Source organism: Poecilia reticulata, linkage group LG4 (assembly GCF_000633615.1).
Source record: "Poecilia reticulata strain Guanapo linkage group LG4, Guppy_female_1.0+MT, whole genome shotgun sequence".
Taxonomy (NCBI): Eukaryota; Metazoa; Chordata; class Actinopteri; order Cyprinodontiformes; family Poeciliidae; genus Poecilia; species Poecilia reticulata.
Genome location: NC_024334.1, coordinates 23,240,751 through 23,263,225, shown reverse-complemented (window position 1 = coordinate 23,263,225; position 22,475 = coordinate 23,240,751). Strand labels below are relative to the sequence as shown.

The following is a 22,475-nucleotide window of genomic DNA, read 5'->3' as shown; positions in this document are numbered from 1 at the left end:
GAAACAGGCATGTTAGGAGAATAACATAAAGGTCTTTGACTTGAAAATAATTCAGGGAAACTAGATCTTAGTTCTGACAGCTCTGTTTTCTCTTGCAGATATGGAAAATAAATTAGGAACACAAATGGAGGCGAAGTAGGTCCAACGGATAATATGCATTTTAGAAGACTATATTATAAGGAGAAAGATAAGTAGCTGCAAGTGGCATTTAGTTAACAATTTATGTAAAATAGTGAAATTCTCACATCTTGATCTCTCATTGCATTAAGTTGTTCGAGTTTCTTAGCCCAGTATCTGGCCTCCTCTTCTGGAATGTCTACAGGAAAACAGAAACATGTTTCTCCCCTTAGAATATCAAGTGCTGATTCATTTAATTGCATAGGCAGTAAAGACATCTTCATTTTAGATATTATGAAGGATACAGTCAGAATAAAAAGAAGTCTGAAAAATAACATAATGTGTAGGAAAATGCAATTGTATAAATTCTAGAAGACAAGGTTTCTTCTAAAAACAGTTCCACACAAAGCAGAAGGAGGCTTGCTCCAGCAGTCTCACTTATTGACATACTTTGTAAAGTTGTGCAAATACTGAACACAGAAAAGAAACTGCACGGATTAAATTCATAAAAATCCTGAAGACCAAACCTAATGGCAGTTCAAAGCGAGTGTCAAGCAGCAGCCTGTGAAAGGTCGGGTCTTTGGTTCCACAGATTTCATTCTCAGCCATGATCACATTCGAGTCCAGGGTCAGCCACTGACCCGGTCCCTCCTGTAAAAAACACGAGACGGGACAAGTATATCAAAATAAAAATAAAACATTTATTGCGTGTTGCGGCTTCTGGGTAAAATGTGTTATTTCAAATTTCTAATCAAACTTCTTCGAATATTAAAACCTTCCTTCAGATGTAGAGTGTAACCACTATAAAATAATCACAGCGTTTGTTTGCAGAACACCAGGTAGTAATCCTGACCAAAGATTGCTCTCCTCTTCTCCAAAAGCAAATAAATAAGGAACCTTACACATACAGACTACAACCAATTCAAAATACCTTATAAAGCAGATCATACGATCTTTAACAAAATATAATCTTAATTTAAGTATTATGCTAAGTTCTTTTTCCTCAATCAGTCAAGGTAACAGAGAAGAGCAGGCACCTCATTGGACTGTCGTATGTTCTGAAGGGGGATCCATACAGTTCCCACCATGGTGTCCCAGATCAGTCCTTTGTTCCAGACCTCCACTGTGAGGCCCAGCTCCAGACGGTTTATTTCACTGCATGAGAAAAGTAAAGAAAAAAAAAACTAAAAATGAGTAGAAATAAATGCCATCAGTAGCTGCATTTATATATGATAGTGGATGTGTGCCAGGATGATTCAGTTTGTTTAGGTAAGTGAGTCACTCTGCATGAAGAAAAGATGACTATCAACAAGGCTACTGACAGGGCAGACAAGAGCAGAGACTGTGTCCCTTGGGGAAATAACTAGAATTAGCTTTAACTTTTCACATAACAACACATATACTGCTCATATAGCTTGAGGAACACACAAACCACAAATAAAATTGTCAACTCCCTCTGCATCTCTCGACATTTAGTAAGACCCTTTTGCTATAACAACCAGTTTAAATTTTTCAAATCTTTCAGTGAAACAATTTCTTCCCATTTCCCAAAAATCCTGATAAGTAATCAAACTCAGTGGTTTGCTGCTGTTTAAATAGTAGAGTAGCTACAGAGAAAAGAGACATGAGTCACAGTAAAAGCCCTTCTTAAGAATCAGTTTTGTTTTTGGCAGATTTTCAGTATTACTGACTTCAAAAGAAATCTTTAGAAGGAATAAAATCCTCTGGGTGTGGAGACATGTTACATGATCCTCTCACTCCTCAACAGGAAGATGGCTGAGTAAAAGCAAGAAGCCACAAAAAGCTCCTTTTAGTGACTGATTAGTGATTGATCAATTGGTAAAATAGATTAAGAAATAATTCTCCAAAAGGTTATTGACACTAAAAATTTTATCAAAATTATTAGTTTTATTAATAATCCTCTTAAGTAATAAAATAGTTATTCATAACTAAGCTTGACTCAAACTAGCACAACATATAAATGCGCAACCTGTTACTAATGCTCAAGTTTAGTTTCTTTTATACGAAGTCAACGATGTAAATAAGTAAAAAGGCCCATTTTTAAAAGGACAAACTTTCAAATTTTTTGTAGTTTAAATGGGAGTGTATTTAAGAGAAAAAGTACATTAAAAACAGAATCAAGACAGTGAAAAACTTGGTAAAATGTTGATGTTGACATATTTACAGGCAGCAAGAGAGAATAAATGTGGAAATGAAGGCACAGGAGAGATAAGCGAAATAAGACGACTCACAACATGAAATCCTGTTCCCAGCATGGTTGACTGCCACGCACAGCGATGGTGGTGCTCTTAACATTTTGCACCTTCAAGGTCACGTATGTGTTAAATTTCTCTGAAAAATGAAGCAAAAAATTTCTCTTGGCTTATACTTTTTGTTTGTTCATATTTCTTTGTTTAATGTATGTACATTAATGTTCATAACTCACCTTGGGGTCCATCGAGCTTGCCTTTCTTTACTGTGTACAAATTGAAATAGAAAACAAGATATTAGTCTGTTTTGTCAGTTTTAAAAGAGGTTAATGGTGCAACTATAACGCAAAGGTTTTCCAATTGTTGGATGCAGGCCGAGGTTAACTGCATAACATGACTTTTGATAAAGGGTATGCAACTTCATCAAAGTTACCATGGGACTCTCCTCTTATTCACACTGTCTTTGCCCACCATGTCTGTCTACGTGAACATTTTGGTCCTTTTTACATTTATGTCATTATCTTTTCATGACGAACAGAGCTACACGAGATGTTTGAGACCTTGTTTCGTCCCTGATCCGTCGTAGAGGTTGCTTGGTTTTAAATGATGTTTTATGTTCATCTAAGTCCTTCACAGGGTATGAATACTTCAGGAACCGAGCCTAATCGTTGCCTCAAGCTCACACACTTTAAGTATATGTGGTTGGTGACTGACAGCAGTTTGGCATTTTAGAGATGAGGTGGGAGGTCTGCAATTCTCAGGCCGAGATTCCTCTGTTCTCTATGGGTAGAATGCCAAGATCTCAATATGAAAGACCGCATCCATTCAGTAGACGTCAAAGTCTCTGAGTCACTTTTTTGGAGCCTAGAGGAACACCTTCTGCAGGTAAAAGTAAAAGGTTACAGTAGGGGGCAAGCATGGCCATATGGTTTGTTATCTCTAAAAGATGCATGCGTGAAATCTCTCAAAGTTTTTAGCATGACAGACTTAGCAGTACAGTCATTTTCTCTGAGAAGAGGAACAAAGCACTGCCAAGGTTTGACTGCCAATCTCCCCACACCGAGTCCTCTAGAGGTACCAGAATGACTTTTAAAACACCACTGATGTCAAATTGGTATTTATTATTCATTTAATTTTGACCCCTACTGATGTCTACCCTCTCCCTGTTCAGCAGAGAGGTATTAATATTCAGATTGCTGATATTTAATCCCTGCTGATTGCCTGTTTTTATTCATACTGCATTTGGGAAATCAGGCACAACTATCAAGAAATATATATGAAAAAAAGAGATATTAAAAACACCAACTTGTAAAAATTCCCTGGCACATATGTGGATGACAGCAGGCAGTGAGTGATTAAGGCGTTGGCTTATTTTCCATTTTAAAATCTTCGACTTTTCTAGAAACGACATTTTTGCATGTAATTTTTTTCTACTTTGCTAACCCTTTTTATTGTCAAAGTATGAAAGAAAATGTGGCTTGTTTTACAATAAATTATTGTGAACTGATTGTTCTAATCTGTGTTGGAAAATACCCAAGAAAAAATAGATTATACAAAAGTGATACATCATGGAAAATACCCTGCTATAAAAAGGAAATTGTCCTATTACACTCGACAATAGGGCATTTTTTACATATATTTAAACTATATGTCTATCCCAAAGACATATAACAGCTCTGCACCTCATCCAGGAAACTTGTTCAAGTTTAGCTTAACTGGTTAGTTTCCTGGCACAAGCATAGATGTTAGGTATAATTTAGCCTTCATAATATTTAATTTTGAGGTCATTCCACATAGGAAGCTTAATTTTAGCCTGCTTTATCCATTCTAAAACCCACTTTTGGTGTGTGTTTGGGATCATTGTCAAAATGTCAACAATTCAGCTGTTAATTTGCGGGGAAGTTTGATGATGTGGAGGTAAGTTGCTTACAGTGTTATTATTTCATGATGAAAATAAAAAACATAGCAACTGATGATGTCTGGAACTGTACTGGAGCAGCTTTGTGAACCTAACATGTGAAGAGGCTGTAGATTAAACTGTTACTCATGTCTTTGCAGTGGTTAACCTTTTTCCTACCTTAGGAATGCCCACTATTGCCACTTGAGTGTTTGCAATTCTGTGGGTTCTCAGTTAGTGTGTCGACCACTAACATACAACTAAATCATTAAACCTAGAGCTTTGCATAATAGATGTACCAAAAGGCGACATAATATAGAGACCATGTCTGTTTTTTATGGAGTGTTGTGAGAACTGAGCAAGATCTCCCCTGTCCAGGCAAAAAGAAATTAAATAGGTAGTTGTTTTAAAAAACCACATCTTCCACTTTTCATACTTATCTTGATCTTGAAAATAAAATTACAATTTTAGTTTGACTATGGATCACTTAATAGTACAGAACTGTCAGTTAAACTGTCCAAGATAGTAGTAAATAAATATAAATCCTTTTTGTTCAGTAAAGCAAAAACAAAACTGGATTTGAAGAGAGATAATGACAAAGCAACACATTCTGAGTCATTTTCTTAGTCAGTGAAAGCAGGAATGATAATCACGGTGGACAAATAGGTTTCTTAAAATAGCATTTTCCCCAGCAAACCTCTAGGATGATGCCTATCTCTGCCACAACAATGGCTCTGATTCATGAGTCAGGTGCCAAAGCTGGTGGCGTGGTGAAGCATACGCTTCTTAGCCAACTTCAAAGGAAAAACATCTTCCAGATGTTTGCCCGCCAACAAAGCATTCACATCTGAAGGATGGGCGAGACTTAATTCAGTCAATTCACATTTTACCGGCATGCGAATACTAGCAGTCATTAACAGATGCACCTTAGCGGCTCACTTGCCAATTCTCTCGCACAGCGTCCTATCCTCATCCAGTCATTGCCCTTTCCATCTCACTCCATCACTCACTCCTACAAGCTTCCCCTGCCATGTGGTGAGTGTGCACGTGCACTCCCTTCCTATCTCTTTTGCTTGTGCTCCATTAATCTCTCTGTGGAGCCGCCGGATGCAGTCAGAGTGAGCTGCATCCTCAACTCTAAAAATAACCGCTCTAGTGTGACAAGGCTGGGGAGAGGGGTGCTGGAAAGAGAGAAGAGGGGTGCATGTGTGTGTAGATGGGGGGTGTTGGAGGAGTACATGCTATCAGGCATAAGGCTAAACCAACACTGCCGCGTTTACAACACAGTGAAGAAGAGAGTGTTGCATATTGTGTTGAGTTGCATCCACAGCAATTACAAGATTCCCTTTCTCATTCTTCACTGAGGAGAAATAAATGAGTACGCTAATAAATTTAGAATAAGTTGGAGAAGAAGCTAGTGTTTTGTTGGAGTGTGTATAGTATCTTAAACTATACACACACTTTCTTGAACTAAAATACAGAAAACAGTTTGGATTAAATTCACTCTAAAGGTTAAAAAACAGATGTAAGTGAATTTCTCTAGGCTCCAAATAAATATTACATTCATCCCTGTGATGTATCTATATAAACTTTCCCCAGCACCGCATAGATGGCATGGTGTCATACCATGATCATGTTTAAATCAGGTTCTCTGATTTCTACACAAATGTTTTAATAAAATAGATATTAATGAGACAATGTGGAACTGATGCTTCTTAGTCTTAGTATACATTGTATTTTTCTGGTGTGTTCATTGCCATCTTGCAGATGGGTGTCACAAACAGGTTTGCTGACAGATTTAAATGCGCTTACTCAGCCTCAATGACACAATTTATCATTTCACAAATTACTTTTAACAACACAAGACATGTTAGGGGATGTAAACAACTCTGAGAAGCTAATAATACATCACCGCTGAGGCAAAAGTGGGAAAAGATATGAAACTTATTCCAATTATTTCACAAGTATTCCCCCACCCAGGACCAACCAATATGTCATTGATGTACAAATAGCTGCTGGCTTTCTAACAGGTCTCAAAAAAGTAATTGGAAAATATCTATGTTGACCTTAAGAACCACTGAAGATACAGGACCACCAATTGAACCTTCAGTCCCAACATGTAGGTGCTATGTCCACATGTTTGAGGATAAAGTACCTATTATGAAGGGTTGAAACTGTCAAACTTTAAGCATGATCAGAAAAAATAATCCAATAATTTATAACTGAGAGGCAAAGAATATGTTACCCTTTGGTGAAAGGGTAACATATTTTACCAAAGTCTTCTCATGCCAGACTCAGCGCTTTTAATCTCTTGGTAACCCTGTCATGCTTGGTGGAATACGTTCTTCTGCACAAAACAGCTTCAATTCTCAGGTGTTTTGCAGTTTAAAGGATAAACATCTATTTTAGATCAGGTTTTGACATACCAAATATAAATGCTTAATTGGACTAATGTCTTGCTTTGCTGGATGATCAAGTGTCTGTCCATATTGAGTTCATGGACAGATTGAGAACGCTTTTCATCATTTAGGAATCACTATTCACTAATATATTCAAGTTATCCATGCCCAGGCAGGTCCATAATAAGATACCTAAGGTACCAAAAAGTGACACTGCAATTACCATGTCCTACAATGGCTTTTACCAAAGACACCTATGTGGAGGGCTTTGTACGTATACCTTGTTATTAAAAGTGTTTGCAATGCAATCCTGTGAATTTTCTCAAATAATGCAAAATAAATGTGACTATTACTGAATATTATTTTTTTTAAAAACCACCACAAATCATATTCACCCTGGCACCAAACTTTACACTTGATACAATGCAGTCAGGCAAGTACCGTTCTCATGGCAATCGCCAAACGCAGACTTGGTACTGGACTGCCACTAGACTAGAGAGACATATTTCATCAATCCAGAGAACTCATCCCTAATGCTCCAGAGTCCAGTGCTGCTTGGATGCAGCTGCTCCGCCATGGAAAGCCATTTTATGAAGCGCTGCTCTTGAACTAATCCGATGCTTGCATAAAGTTTGGAGGTCTGTAGCTATTAACTCTGCAGAAAGTAGCCGAGTGCGCACGATGAGCTTCATCATGCCCAGACCCCCGCTCTCTGACTTTGCGGTGCCTACCACTTTGTTGCCGAGTTGCTGTCATTTCCAAATGCTTTCACTTATTATTACACTATGGTAGTTAGAAGCAAGAAAATGTAATGATTTGGATGGATAACCAGTACTTTTGACAATGTAGAGTAGTTTTAGAACATAAACCAATTTTTCAATGTCTTCAGAAATATATCAATCAAAAATAATTTTTACATAAATAAGATTCTTCATGCCCCCTTATCATTTGACTCTAGTATCACAAACACATTAACAACTAAACCTTTTTGTGCCCTATGTTTTACACTAAGATAAATTTTTTGTGAGGTTTCCACGTGGCACCCAACATCAACATAATAGAGATCGATTCAGCTCTTTTCAGACAACAAAATTATTCTTATTATACCATTTATCAAGCTGAGCGATTACATATATTTTCTACCCAACCTCTACAGGTTCACATAAAAAAGGGTGCAAAAGGAAAACCATAGCCGTCATTAAATCACACCTAAATCCACAACCTTAAAGGACTGAATCTCTTTTAGCATCCACTCTTCATCCAGAGAAATACAGCATACAACATAACATTTCAAACACATATTTGGAAAATGTATTTAAAAAAAGATTAACAATTTATTTCACATTAGCTACATGGCGAGAACTGGTTGCCATGAATATAACCAGTTGTTTTCTAGTAGGTGCTTAAAATCAAAGAAAGCAGTAAAGATGCCACCTGTTTTTTTTTTTAGCAAAACAGTTTACAAGGGGGTAAGCTAAAAGTAGATTACATCTTGATTTATTATATTTGACAGAGGTTGCCAAGAGCACACACCTGGACTAATCTGTAATATCGATCCGGCTGTTTCGTGCCAGGTTCTGTAATATCCGCCTAAGGACTCATTACTCAAATACTTTCTTTAGGTCAATTATTGTGCACTAACCAAATATATTACACTACCATTTAGTATTTATTCAACACCATTTTTCACTAAGAGTATTTTTAATGCAGGTGACTGAATTTTTAACTTTCTTCAATAAACCTCAAGATACTCCTTGGAGCTATTTTATATGCTCAGACCAGCTGGTCGAAGAAACTGACAGTACATCGTGCCAATACATACACTGGTAGGTTTGTCTTACCTCCAACACACAGCAATGACATTTCTTATGCGCTCCTTTAGTCCAGACTCCAGCTTCTTCACCAGTTTCCTAATTGGCAGTGCTAATCTGTGCTGAAGGCAGCCCGGGAACGATGAGCGGCTGGGCTGGAGATGGGTGAAGCCAGGGGTCGCTGGTTAGCAGCGGCAGCGGAGCCCGACTGTCTTCGTGATAACCGGCAAAAAAATAAAAAAGAAAGAAAGAAAGAAAAAGAAACAGACCGTCGACCGTCCTCTCACTCGGATAAGGAACGCCGGCGTCGCAGCCCTGCCTGTCTCTCTTTGTGGCGTTTCTTAGCGCCTCTTTCCACCCCTCCCGCTCTCCCTCAGCTCTCCGGTCCCCAGCAAACAGCCATCTTGTTCAGCTTCAGCACCACCAGCTGCGCGGACAGCGGTGACGTCAGAGCGCGTGGCGACGGTGTGGGGCTTGGCACATTACGAGCTCTTAAAATCTAGTTGAACAATAATAAATATGTGATCTATACTTGTATTCCGCGTCTTTTTAACTGACACCCCTAAGTAATATCATTGCCATCAAAAGTTACCTAATTTGTAAATACTGGCCCTTGATTGTAATTTAATTTCAGTTTAAACACTTCTGTCTTTAGAGGTGTCTTTGGGAATATTAGGACATGGATAAAGTCAAAAAATAAAAACTTTACTAAATAAGAAAACAATTGTGCTGGCTTCATGTTCGTTACAAAATAATGCTTCACATTAATAACAGCTAATATTTTACACTGTCACATTACATTACTTTGTCGACGTATCTGCAATTGTAAAAAGTATTCAGATAAAATGTCTCAGAAATAATTGCTTGCTAAATCTTGATTTTTAAATATTTCCTAAATTCCAAGACCCCGACACTGACAATTTCAAACTCCCAAAGTCTAGAGAACGTTATGTATTCAACTTTAAAGAATATATATACATACAATAACAATAAAAACAAAACAAAACAAAAAAAGGCCAAACTCAAGCTCAAATAAATCCCATGCAAGGGTCAACATCCCCCTCTGCTGGTTCACTTGGGTTTTGCAACAGGGCAGTTTTTCCTCCCCATTTCACCTAAACCCTACTCAGACTTTTAAAACTTTGTGGTATGCAGCTGTAGCAGCTGCAGAAGCCATTCCTGGATGTGATTCAAACTTCTGCTTGCACATTTCAAGTACATGTCTTACGCAGATAGAAAACATTTAGCATGCTCTTTAGTTGAAAACATTGAGTTCAAGATGATTTATTGAACATCTGTAAAAAATACAAATACACTGCACAAACATACCATGTTCTGACACAATTTAAAAACAGCATGTTCATCCCACAACCTGGCAATGTCAAAAGTACATTTTATACCCCAGCATTTAAGATTTCGCCCTGCCGCTCCTTTTATCTCTCGTCAATGCATTCCAGGGAAACTATAAACAATTATATACATGCTGAAATGGATTTACCATGAGCCTGTGGATAACTGCTGAGAAAATGCTATAAAACATAATTAGAGTCAACCTTATTTGTCCAGTTATAGGGCAGTTCAGGGGGAAACTAGTCTATGAAGAAATACATGCATGCTGCCACACAGATTCACATTCAGAAAATAAAACATGCGCAGGAGCACATGTCACACAGAATACATGTACTCATAAACAATAGACATGAGTCGTATGGGTTGCTCAGAAGAATTTGTACCCATTTCCTTTGCAGATGTGATCAAACCCACATGCTCTGTTGAAAAGGAACTGATGTGGACTATTACATGGTCACGTGTCCTGATGAGGCATAGATGGTCGGAGTTTCCTCATAACTTCTCGCTGACAAAGAACATGGAGGCAATAATTATACCAGGACCTTGAAATATATGCTTTGAAAATATTTACAGCGTCTTGCAAACGTCTACATACCCCTCAAACTATGTGCATTCTGTACACTACAGTTCTAGAAAGCTGTCTAAAAAGTTGAGCAAAACCATGTTTTACTCCTTTCGGTTCATAACAACATGCTGTCATTTGTGGACCTGTATCATAAAATGCATAATTTTGTGGTTGGGACATGATCAAATCCCGTAAAGTTCAAAAAGGTAGGAATATTTTTGAAAGTTACTGTAGTATATAAACTTATTTAGGAATATATTTCAGGCAGAATTCTCTTTTTGTTGCACTCATTTGCATCCTTAACTTTTGAAAAAAAAATTTTTTTCAATGTACAAACCAAAAAAACCTCAAATTTAGAAAGTGTTTGCTCTCAAATGTCAAAGTGTAAATCAAAAGTTGCTTAAACATACAATTCTATCCATGTTTAAAGAAAAAAGATGTACTGGATTACAGTGAATGGACTAAAACATAAGAGTTTGAGTATTTCTACAATGCGTCAAACTGACCGGGATGCAATATTTACCTGTCGAGATGAGAAAAGACCTCGTGAAGTTGGCTGAGCAGGGCGCGGTGTTTCTGAGGATTCCCCTCCAGGACTCCACTGAGTCGACTCAGGTATGAGTCGAGATTACCAAGAGACGCCATCTCCCCTGTGCCTGTTTAGGCATTCAAAACAGATCAAATAAATAGCCCATGTTTTTTTTTTTTATTTTACTTAATCGTCTTAAAGTGAAATCACAGGTTTTAAGGTTTAATTAAATTGAAAGAAAAAAAAGAAAATAGCTTCTGACCTGGCAGAGGGACTGTTGACAGACTGTTGACCAGTGTGTGTTTAATGGCCAGCAGGTGTTGGTGAAGAGCCTGAGTACGCTTCTCATCCTGCCCTAGTTCAGCCTCCAGGCGTTCTTTGGCAGTGTTCATGTCGTTGATGTGACGCTGCAGCACAGCGTTCTGCTCTTCGAACTCGATGTTTGTCTTCCGAAGCCGCCGCAACTCAGCTTCCCGAGCTAGAAACGCAAACAGAGGCGAAGTTTTGCCAGTGTTAAGCATCACCTTTCCACACAAGCTAAAAACCAGGACATGTTTTGGTACCTATCAAAGTGTTTCAATATCCGTTACCTTTATTTTGATCAAGAAACTCTTCTGTGAAAATTGGAATGTCGAATCTGCTTGAGAGGTCAGCAGCCTGAAACAAAAATAAAACAAAGACTGACAACTTGGCTTTGCAACATATATGAAATAAATATTGAACTACACAAAGGTCGCCCACCTTTGTTAAAGACGATCCTGAACTGGAACTGACAACAACTGATGGACTGTCTTCTGAAATTAAAAATAAAAAAAATAGCAATATACATGTTTTTTTTCAAAGCACAGATAAAGGCTTTAAGAATTTTGAGATCTGCTGTTACCTTTTTTAATCTTCTTGTCATGTATCTTGGCACTGGTGATGTGGAAGGCCTCAGTCTGCTGGTATTCCTTCAGCTCCTGGGCATACTGCATCTTCTCTCGCTCCGCCTCGTCAAGGTAGCGCTGTCAGAAATCACACAATTCCAAATTATTGTGTTAAAAAGCTAAGTTTCTCTTGGACAAAACTACATTTTCATAGATACTGATGAATATTTAAAGACAGAAAAAAAAAAGAACAAACATAAATAATAACGACCTGTTTGTCATTTTGGGCTAATCGTGTCCACTCTGCTCCGAGTCTCTTTGTGATCTCTGGAAAAGGCAAGTCGGGATATCGGGCTCTCATAACTTCTCGTCGCTCATTTAGGAAGCGAACATATCCAGTTACGGGAGCCTTAGGACCATTAGGTAGAACCTTCTTTCTTTTCTTTCCTTTTGGCCAACCACGTTTCTTTGGCTGCAGAGAAAAACAAAGCAAAAAATGTGGCTTTAAATTATGTACCTACACAACAACAAAGAAAATACTGGATGAAAACTTACTTTCTTCTGTACGACTGTTTAAACTGTGCAACATAACACGTTCATCAATATAAGTTTGAGTAATGATTGATGATTTTCTCACCATGTGCACCTGATCTGTGCAATTTTAGGCATTTTAAGTGAAAATAAATGTCTTAATTTATTCCTCATCAGAAATTGCATGCTTACAATTACATTTTGTGAATTTTTTAAAAATGTATTTATTTTTGTTTTTATGTTTCATTTGTATTATCTGAATTTTTCAATATAAAATAGAAGTTATAATACAGACCTTAGTTGCTGCAGTTTTTCTTGCATGTGCACATATTTATATCTGCAGCTTTGTTTTTATCAGTTTGTTGTTTTTCTCTGCAGTAGCACCCACCTCCTCTTGTTGGTCCAGTGTGTGAGAAGCTTTGGGCTGCTGAGATGCATCACTCTGCTCTTGTTTAATTCCCCCCATCATCTCTTTCCACGCCAATTGCTATGAGAGAGTAGAACAGAGTCAGGGTGATTCCGTGGAAATACATATTAGTAAGAACAAAAGTGAGGAAAGCACAAAAATTAGCAATAATTGCCAATCAGGAACAGCGCTTTTAAAGCTAACCTGCCTGCTAGCAGATCGTTATGGCTAACGTTAACTGGTCGGAGTCACACACGCACACACAAGATGAGCAAAATTCACACAAAAAGGAAAGCTAAAAGGATCAAATTTCCATCGGAAAAAAACAATAGTTATGTGTGGAATAAATAATGATAACGGAAAAAAGTAAGATTTTTCTTTATATGAAATTTTCTAATACTTTTCCAATAAGCGTTTATTTCTCACCCGATAATATGTGTCCCTCGGCCAAACAGGAAGAGAAGTGTTTCTGCTTTCTGATTGGCTGATATCGAGATTCGCTATTGGCTGGTTGGTTAAAAAAATCCACCCCCTCTGTTTGCATCATAACCAGTATGCACTGGCCTTACGGAACATAATGCAGGTTTAATAAGCTTTCCTCTGAATGTTGTGCAGTTATCTGACGCAAAATCTTACGCATAAGGAAGCAACGCCGTACAAATATTTTCATTCTTAGTTACCATATTGGACTTATATGAACCACTCAGTTCAAGTAAGATTTAAAAGTATCTGTATTTTACCTTTTAAAACTTGTCCCAACAGTTTGCTTTTACAAGACAAAGTCGGCCATTTTGACGTTTTATAGAAAAGGGGAGTTAAATATAATTACTGCAGGTTAGACTTGTTTCGGAGCTAAATCAAGAACCAATATGCAAAGGCTTCTCATATTGAAGTGCCCATTTGAATATTAGTTTGTGGTTGCTCGAGTTCATAAAAGCAGAAAAGTCGTTTTCACCGTTTAAAAGCAATTGCGATAGTACCGATGCAAGCAGTTTTCAAGAACAATCAGCTTACCCACAAGTACCTTTTGAATTAGATGGGAGCTGTCATTTTTGAATTAAGTCTTCCTATCAAGCATGTCTACCCCATCTTAAAATACTAGAACGCAAGCAACTTCCACAACACATATCTCTTTAAATTAAAAAGTATCATCTATATCTACGTAGTTGTTTTCCAAAACAAAATGCATGCTTTATACAAGTTTTGGGTCAAATCGCTTCCAAATTAACAATAGCAACATTTTACCTAGAACTGTAAGGAATTAAAACCAATAACACCTTTAAATTATTGGCTGTTTTTCCCCCTATTAAATCTTGTAATAGACTGAGCATTTCCGACATGAAAACCAGTTATAAGTCCATTCCAACTTTCATTAATAGCATAAATAACCAATAATCCACACCACACGTTCTTACAGAAAGAAATACGCAAGTTTCAGGTTTTTATTTACTTTTATTTATCGTTTACAATTTTTTGTCGTCATTTCTTTATTATGGTCGTTCCTTTTGGCAAACATTGGTGCTCACTGTTCTGTACAGTTCGGTCCCACAATATAGACTTAAATTTGATGGGTAGAGAGGAATGAGACGAAAGTCGAGCGGGATGGGTCCAGGCCATTACAATTTGTCCAGGTAGTTGTCCAATGCTGGGACGCCTTCTTTGAGACCCTTGCGTTTGCGTGTCTCGAGGACAACAATGCCAGGCTTGGTTGTGGTCTCCAACGGGTTTCCAGGAAGGATCTGCCAATGGTCAAACACGCACTGTGGGAAGGCCTGGCCACCGGTGTTGGAACGAAGGTCTGCTGTGAAGCCTGAAAACAGAAACAGAAACCTCATTCAAGCATATGAGTGAAAATATGAGGAAAAAGCAAATAAATGATTTTACTTGTTGGGGGGGAAACACATTGGAATACTCTTATAAAACAATTACAATGAAACATTCAATTTGCAATGCTAGTTCTTGTAGAACATCTCTGCAAATTTCATTCTCTTGTCACAAGCCCAATTACTTTAGCGCACTAGGAAATGAGTTCTGCTTTTATTTTTTGTTAAATTGTGCCACGCAAGTTGCCAAACATCATAAAAATGCTGAATTAAAAACAATTACACAAAACTTACCAAATGACTCCATGACTGGCAGGTAGGCCTTGATGACGTACATAGGTGTTCCCATTACCCTGGACTCCTCAAACACATGACCACGTCTCCTGGTCAGCACACCATAGATTCCACCCATTGCGGTTTCAGGGCACTTTAAATGACAAAAATATGAACATTTAAAGAACAACCATGGATTTATGAAATTTTTTTTGACTCTGCTGTAGAAAAATAAAACAAAGTCTTCCCAGTAGCTCTCACCTGGATCTCCACCAGGTAGACTGGCTCCATGAGTCTGGGACTTGCTGTAAGCTCACAGGCATACAGAGCTCTGCGGGCGGTGGGGATGATCTGACCACCTCCACGGTGAATTGCATCTGTGTGCAGGGTCACATCATGGATGTCGAAGCGAATGGCGCGCATGTTCTCTTCACAGAGAACTCCCTATGAAAACATAAGATTTATAAATCCAGAACAGATCTCCTGAAATAGCAATGAGACTGCAATGCATCTATTGGCCCTCACCTCCTTGGCAGCCCACTGGAAACCAGCCACAACGCTATCCTTGATCTCATTAAGGTACTGAACTCCTTTGGTGACATCCACCAGCAGGTTGGGCCCATTTCCATCGGGTCCAAAGCACCAGATCTTTCTGGCTTCACCGACATCCCACTCGTACTTGTCAGCGAGGTAACGGGCGCGTGTCTTGAGGTCCTGGCGGTGCGTGACGTCACCCTTCTCGATGTCCTCTGCCAGGCCCTCTTGGAAGGGACGGGCCTTCATGAACAGACGGTTGTGCTTGTTTGGTGACTTGGACAAGCACATCACCTCTGATTCCTCGCTTACAGTTTCTCTGTAGGACACCACTGGATCAGATTTCTGGGGAGAACAGATCACTTTAGCTTTTTAATATAAAAAAATGAGCCAAGATAGAGCTTTAATAATTATTTAAGTTTACCTTGAGTGGAATGCAAGCATGATCTTCCTCCAAATCCTTCAGACAGATCTCCAGATGCAGTTCTCCAGCACCAGCAACAATGTGCTCCCCAGACTCCTCAATGATGCACTGCACCATAGGATCGGACTTTGACAGACGCTTCAGACCTTCCACCAGCTTGGGCAGGTCTGCAGGGTTCTTGGCCTCTACAGCAACTCTCACAACAGGGCTTACGCTGAACTTCATCACTCTCATGTTGTGCGCCTGCTCGTAGGTGGTGATTGTTCCGGTTTTGACGAGGTACTGGTCCACTCCAACTAGACCCACAATGTTACCACAAGGCACATCTTCGATGGGCTCAACGTAGCGCCCCATCATCAAAATGGTCCTAAAAGAGTATTAGAAGAGGCATAATTCACATGGCCACTTAGATTTATTCATGAATGATGAGCAAACCAGAATGCAATACTAACCTCTGAATAGGCTTCAAATAGAGATCCTCCTTCTTTCCTGGAACAAAGTTTGGTCCCATGATGCGCACTTTGAGTCCAGTGGAAACGGATCCAGAGAAGACACGACCGAATGCATAGAAGCGTCCCTTGTCGCTGGTGGGCACCATCTTTGAGATGTACATCATAAGAGGAGCCTTGGGGTCGCAGTTCTTGATACCTGGTTGCAAAATTGATGAGTGAATTAGTGGACACCAAAATGATCACAAAAAAGAAGAAAAAAAAAAAGATAAAACTTATTTACTGTATTCTTAAAATAAAATATAGGCAGTGGTTATCCATATGGTGAATAAAAGGGTAATAACTTGTTGCCTACCCATAGCAGCTTCATCATCTCCAGGGCCTTCATAGAGCAGCTCACAGCGGTACTTCTGGGCTGTGACGGGGGAGGGGAGGTGGATGGTGATCATCTGCAAAAGGGCTTCTCCAGCAGGCAACCAGCGGCGCATCACAGCCTTAAGGAGGGGCTTGCCCTCCTTGTCCTTGTCTTCAGCGTCCAACTTGATGTCCATTTTCTGGATCAGCTTAGCAGTCTCCTCTTTCTTGAAGTTCATGATGGCATCAAACACCTAGCAGAAGGTTTAATTCATGTTAAACAGGCAAATATGAGAATGGTCAAAGTATCAGTGCATGCAACACCTGCTCAGGCTTAAGATCATCATCACTGTTTTTCAGGTCAAAGTGAAGAATAACTAAAATCATCACTTGCAGGTATATGAAGATATTATCTAATTACACAACCTTTTAAAAAGCTGAAAACTTTCAAAAATTCTCATGTTTACTTTAATCTCAGTATTTTTACCTTGAAGATGGGGTCGAGGACAAGAGCGCAGAAGGTACGGGAGCACCTTTTGCCATCACCAGTAATAGAAGACTTGACAAACTTGCCATTTTCCGTGTCGTAGTACCTACAGTAGACGGTGTATTTGTCAGCAACAGCCTGTCACATGTTCATACTGGGAAATGGGAGCAATGTTCGAAACTTGCCTATCACCCCAAAGCTTCTTCATCATGTCCTCCACCTTCTTGCAGCGCTCCTGTGCTGTCATCTGGGTGTTGCCTTTGGCAGCAAACTTGGCTGCATACATCTCAGCAAACTGCTTCAGGGTGAAAGCCCAACCATGGAGACCCGAACCAAAGCCAACAGTACCGATGACTGGGTCAACCTAGCGAAAACGAGAACGTTAGGGTTTCGAGTTCATAGCTGGGCCACAATTTTTTCTATTGAAGCTATAAAATAAATAGATTCTTACCATTATGTTTCCCATTGGTCCATTTTCATCCTCTCCGTAAGTGGAAATGATTACATTGACTGACTCAACAATACGCTGGAAAGTTTGGTAAAGGTCTTCAGGCTCCAGCTGCAACTCCAGCAAGGCACGGTCCATCTTGTTCATCATCAGGACTGGCTTAATTCGCTCACCGATGGCCTGGCGAAGCACAGTCTCAGTCTGCACACACACACCTGGAATAGACAGGTCAACAGTTATCCATTTGTGTTAAATTTGTGCATATTCAACACAAAAATGAACAGACGTAAGAGAAATGCTGGCTCCAGAAAATTGGAATCTACGCAATTTTTGCTATCAAAATTAACTATAAGCTAAGAAAATGGCAGCGCAGTGTCAACTTGTACTACATAAAATAATTAGAAATGCAAACAATATGCTTCAGACATTTTAAAAGTTCTAGTTCAATGGAAAAAAACTTACAGAAGGATATTCAGATATAGGAATCTAAAGTTTTTTTTTTCTTCCAAAAACTAAAAGGGGAGATTCCTGAGTGTTTCTACTTCTCTTATTTGTAAAGTCAAACAAAAAACATGTATGATGACCAATTATTTACAGTTCTAACACAATGTGCAGACATTTTATTAATGGCTCATAATGAAAAACTTTAAAATCCAACATTTATGTTAGCATGAGGTCCTGACAGGATGCCCTTACCTGACACGCAGTCGACGACAACGAGCGCTCCGTCAGTAACACGGAGGGCAGCTGTCACCTCAGAGGAGAAGTCAACATGGCCAGGTGAGTCGATCAGGTTGATCAAGAATCCAGAACCATCCCTGCTCTGCTTGATGAAGGCCAGGTCGTTTTCACTCAGCTCGTAGTACAAAGAGATGGCTCTGCAGATAAATAGGGTAAAGTGGCAGTGAGCAACCAATTACCCATGTCATATGAAGAACAAAACATTAAAGTAAAAAGTAGGGGTGCACAGATTGCAAATTTATGGGTGATTACAGATCTTTAATTAGTCTAACCTGCTGACTCAACTGTCTTTGTCTGAAATGCTGATAAATACAGCAAGAAAGTTGCAGTTAGCAACAGTGGTGTGACTAACTGCAAACATAGACACACCTGGACAGCGGGTCTGTCAGTCAAACTTCTCTCATGGCAGAGCAAAAGAGGGCAGTGGTTGATTTTTAGACCTTTGCTGAGGTAAAAAAGATCAGTAGATAATATAAAGTATCAGCCGATTCTCCCAAATTAAGGAAATTGGGGATGATTTATTGGTGCACCACCCTATAAAAAAAGGGGGAGAAAAGAACTGACCAATAAATGCCCCCATTGCTGTGGGACCATGTGAATGATCCAATAGACTTACGTAGACTTGATGGTAATGCAACGTTCCTGTTCATCTTTGCGGGTGTCCGTGAAACGCGTCTCTCCAGCACGAGCTGAGGCAATGATGCCAGCTTTGGACACCAGTGAATCCGTCAGCGTGGACTTTCCATGGTCAACGTGTGCAATCACGGACATGTTACGAATGTTAGCCTTTTTGTCCATGATGGCACGGATCTGGTCTACGGTAAAGTTCACCTGTGAAGATTAAAGTGAATTTAGAAAATTCTAAATCAAAAGTGAGAATTTACTATAGTTTTTCTAGGGGCAAATTAAGAATAATATCTTATTTTCACTATTCATTTCTCGCTGAAAACCTGACATTTTAAACATAAAAAAAAAACCCTTTAAAATGGAGACCTCATGAACTATTGCTAAAAGTTAACGACTGGCCAATCTTTACTTTCATCACAGATATAGCGAACTACTCAAAATAATGCACTCGCATGTAATAAAGCTTATCTGCTAACCATGACTACAGGATTTTATTTGCTGCTCATCTAAGTGAACAGATTGTGCTGCAGTTCCACCCTGGGCGTTGAGTTTCCGCCATAATCAAAGATGACGTTATTGTTGTCTATGTCTCTAGTGTTGCTTAACCGCCTCTAATAAGGATTTGTGGACTTTTGTTGACTGTAATAACACATTACTGCCTCTAGTGACAGTTTAGGACAGATTTGCTATTATACGCCCTTCGAATAATTGACAGCTGACATAATACGTCGGCATTTCTAGGCCACGTGTACGGACTTTTGAGACTGAGCTAAAGGCTAACGGTGGCAGTACGAAAATACCGGCAAGTTCATCTTTAAGCACAAAACAACTTATTACGCACGTCTGAGACACTCAATCCAAACTTCATCGGTTTGAAAAAGAACAAAACTTACATCTGATCACCATTCTTCCGGTACAATAGAAACTATGTAACCCTTTTTTGAACGGTTAGCATTAGCTCAAAAAAGCCGACACCAAAGTTACACATCAGTGCCACAGATTTTAAGTCATTATAAGAACTACGTTTATACGACTACTACCAAGAGTGTTATGAAGAACTCAACATCGCCAAGTACACCATTATTTTGAAATAGGATCAGTCTCTTCTAAGAAACCTTTCAGGCTAGCGACAGGTTACAAAATGGGGGCCATTTTGACCAGAACGTTATCACACAAAATGTTTGCTAAATATCCTTAAAATGTTGAAGCATTAGCAAAAATATGATCGCGGAGAATATGTAGGACTTCCGACGAAATACTGTTAGCTCGTAGAAGTTTTACAAACTCACCATTTTGACGGATGGTTTTGGATTCTCTTGGTGGAGAAAAGAGACAAGAAATTTTTACACTGCCCACCTCACGAGGGCATTGGCAGGGAAGAGGCCGCTGACGTCAGAAAACCGGGATTTATACTGCGTGCGTCAGTTCTGTGCGTAACGTCCCGGCCGGTGTATCCTAATGTCGCGCGGTGCTTCCAAGAGGAGATATTTTACTAAACAGGAAACGTCATTCAAAAAACAAAGGAAGCAAATTGTTTGAGAGTAAATTGTATTTATGTACTTAAATAACTTATGTATATTTACATTGTAGAAGTAGTAAGGCCCAGAAATGAAACAAATAAAATAACAAGTCTGTAAATAATAACAATATGACCATTTTCAGATTACATGCACGCAAGATATAATTAACCTAGTTAAAATGCTGAGCACAATGTCTGTTTGTTGACCATAAAGTCAAAATGTTTGCATCAAGCTGGAGATTTTTGGCAGAAAGCTTAAAAAGTATAAAAATAAAGTTCGTGAAGTAAGAAATTTAAATTCATGTAATTAACTTGACTTTTGTGTGTAGGCTAATCTCTCTTTTAAAACATGTTTTACATTCGAGCGGCTTTCTCTTTTAAAACATAAACACACTGTATTCAAGACTGTTTTAGACAGCAGCAGTTTAGAAGGCTAAATAGCTAAACTCTTGAGAACTGATTAAATAAGCTGTAAAATCCTTTTGTTCAGAATTTCCAAGATTTGTATTTTCACAGATTTCCATGATCTGTATTTTCAGCAAATTGTAGTTTTTGTATATTGTGCTTTGAAAAAGTATGCATACCCATTTTTTTATTTTATATTTTTTACATTGTATCACAAACATCAGTTTATTTTATTTAGAATTTATGAAATAAACCAGCAAACTACTAAATTGGTATTTATGAATGGACAGATGTAGACAGTATTAAGGAAGTGTAACAAAGACAGATTTTGACTGTGTGCAAAATGTATCACAATGTGTCGAACAATAGAATTGTTTATTCAATGTAGTTTGAGAATATTTCCAGCAGATGGCACCCCTGCGCCACTTTTCTGCATTGGAATGTAAGATTCATTGTACAAGCCAATAAAGCTTACTCTGTAAGTGAATAATAGCGTTTTGGGTATACAAATGATAGCGTTTTTGTCTAAAAATAAATGGTGGTTAATTTTCTATGTTTTTGTTGTAAAAAAAACAAACATTTTGTTTGTGTATCACATTAAATTAAACAAGTTTAGCTATTCATTTTGCTTTTCCATCAGGTCTGTTGACCTTTCTTCAAGTAATGTATTGCTCCTTAACGAATTGCAAACCTTCTTTCTGCTTGTGAATAATGTTCTTAATTACATTACTCACAAAAAAAACATTTGGAAAATTCTAGCCGTTGTAATGGATACCCAGGTGTTTTTACTTGCAACTTTGTATTGGTTCATCAATGTAGGCAGCAGGTGGCGCCAAATCTCTTCTTATTGCTGCAGAGACGTGCACAGCAAAAATAATAAAACTCAAACTAAGGACACCTCATCTTTTCATCTTGTTTATTTGTCCATCAAATACCGGTGGGACAGGATGTTGATTTGTAATGAAGTGCACCAGATTGTGAAATGCACACAATTCAGAAAAAAATCTGAAGCATAAAATGTTATTTGTACATTTCTGGTCAGAAGTTCACGTTCATTTTGAGCTTTTATTGGTGCATCCAAAGTTGAGCAATTTATACCTGCAAATACTGCCCCAGTTGTCCACCAATGTAGTGGTAGGTTTGCTGTGGGGCTGTTTTGCTTCAGCTGGTACTGGTTGAATTATTTAATTTAATTTAATTTAATAATCAAAATGGAGGACTACCTCAAATATGACCTCAAATCAACATCTATGGGTAGAACCTGGATACAGTTTGGTATTCCAACAAGAGAACAAGCCATCAGTTTTGCCCATATGATCTGCCAAGAGGCAGAACCATAAAACCAGCCCTGCAAGAACACAATGATGTCTTTTTGTTGGACAGAGAACAAAGATTTTTGTTGTAGAGGATAAAGGCCTCAAATGAGATAAACCCATTTTAAATAGGAGCTGGTCCAAGAGTGCTTCAGTTTATCTGAGGGAAGCATGGATCAAACCAGGAATCTCGGGATTAGTGAATATTTGCTGTGTGGAATTATGACACTAGAGAGAAGTGACAGCCTAAATTATTTGTTGTAGTTAACTCAAAGAGCAGTGATGGGAAGGCTCAGAGGATATTATCATTTGTGAACCACTGCTGGAAAGAAAAAAAAAACACCTTTCAAAAAAGCACTTAGTGAACTAAAATACAGCTTTGATGATCCATTTGTCC

The 22,475-nt window shown here is 38.6% G+C and overlaps 3 protein-coding genes across 9 annotated transcripts in view; all 3 read right to left on the bottom strand.

The window, feature by feature from the left end:
• unc13a (unc-13 homolog A (C. elegans)) overlaps positions 1-8,868 on the bottom strand; it is a 52,221-nt gene extending 43,353 nt beyond the window's left edge. For 5 of the 6 annotated variants that reach the window (XM_008407155.2, XM_008407156.2, XM_008407159.2 and 2 more), the window contains exons 1-6: positions 8,465-8,868; positions 2,564-2,593; positions 2,370-2,469; positions 1,155-1,272; positions 645-768; positions 246-316 (exon numbers count right to left, since the gene is read on the bottom strand). In XM_008407155.2, coding sequence (XP_008405377.1) covers positions 246-316; positions 645-768; positions 1,155-1,272; positions 2,370-2,469; positions 2,564-2,593; positions 8,465-8,486 — 465 coding nt within the window. In that variant the 5' untranslated portion in view covers positions 8,487-8,868. The remainder of the gene's footprint in view (positions 1-245; positions 317-644; positions 769-1,154; positions 1,273-2,369; positions 2,470-2,563; positions 2,594-8,464) is intronic. The other variant, XM_008407162.2, reaches the window with a different exon arrangement.
• Positions 8,869-9,702: 834 nt separating this feature from the next.
• hmg20b (high mobility group 20B) lies at positions 9,703-13,210 on the bottom strand. 2 transcript variants are annotated; one of them, XM_008407165.2, is made up of 9 exons: positions 13,108-13,210; positions 12,664-12,762; positions 12,016-12,216; positions 11,762-11,882; positions 11,620-11,672; positions 11,469-11,535; positions 11,141-11,356; positions 10,873-11,005; positions 9,703-10,289 (listed from the first exon to the last, which is right to left on the bottom strand). In XM_008407165.2, exons 2-9 carry the CDS (start codon positions 12,742-12,744, stop codon positions 10,277-10,279), a joined length of 885 nt encoding a protein of 294 aa, XP_008405387.1. In that variant the 5' UTR covers positions 12,745-12,762; positions 13,108-13,210; the 3' UTR covers positions 9,703-10,276. The 2 variants fall into 2 exon arrangements, with proteins under 2 accessions (XP_008405387.1, XP_008405388.1); XM_008407166.2 differs by lacking the exon at positions 13,108-13,210 and adding an exon at positions 12,886-13,072.
• Positions 13,211-14,113: 903 nt separating this feature from the next.
• LOC103463661 (elongation factor 2) lies at positions 14,114-20,237 on the bottom strand. Its single transcript, XM_008407170.1, has 13 exons — positions 20,131-20,237; positions 18,831-19,045; positions 18,170-18,351; positions 17,477-17,688; positions 17,211-17,389; positions 17,026-17,131; positions 16,540-16,792; positions 16,188-16,383; positions 15,736-16,102; positions 15,303-15,656; positions 15,039-15,221; positions 14,799-14,931; positions 14,114-14,491 (listed from the first exon to the last, which is right to left on the bottom strand). Exons 1-13 carry the CDS (start codon positions 20,131-20,133, stop codon positions 14,298-14,300), a joined length of 2,577 nt encoding a protein of 858 aa, XP_008405392.1. The 5' UTR covers positions 20,134-20,237; the 3' UTR covers positions 14,114-14,297.
• Between the last annotated feature and the right edge of the window lie 2,238 nt (positions 20,238-22,475).

Excerpts from the sequence above, each read along its gene's own strand:
- hmg20b (XM_008407165.2), bottom strand. The coding sequence starts at position 12,744 with ATGATGGGGGGAATTAAACAAGAGCAGAGTGATGCATCTCAGCAGCCC. Across the intron at positions 11,883-12,015 it reads TAGCCCAAAATGACAAACAG|CGCTACCTTGACGAGGCGGA; the intron begins GTCGTTATTATT and ends GATTTCTGACAG. Across the intron at positions 11,536-11,619 it reads CAGGATCGTCTTTAACAAAG|GCTGCTGACCTCTCAAGCAG; the intron begins GTGGGCGACCTT and ends TTTTTGTTTCAG.
- LOC103463661 (XM_008407170.1), bottom strand. Across the intron at positions 16,103-16,187 it reads TATTTGAAGCCTATTCAGAG|GACCATTTTGATGATGGGGC; the intron begins GTTAGTATTGCA and ends ATACTCTTTTAG. Across the intron at positions 15,222-15,302 it reads TCCAGTGGGCTGCCAAGGAG|GGAGTTCTCTGTGAAGAGAA; the intron begins GTGAGGGCCAAT and ends ATGTTTTCATAG.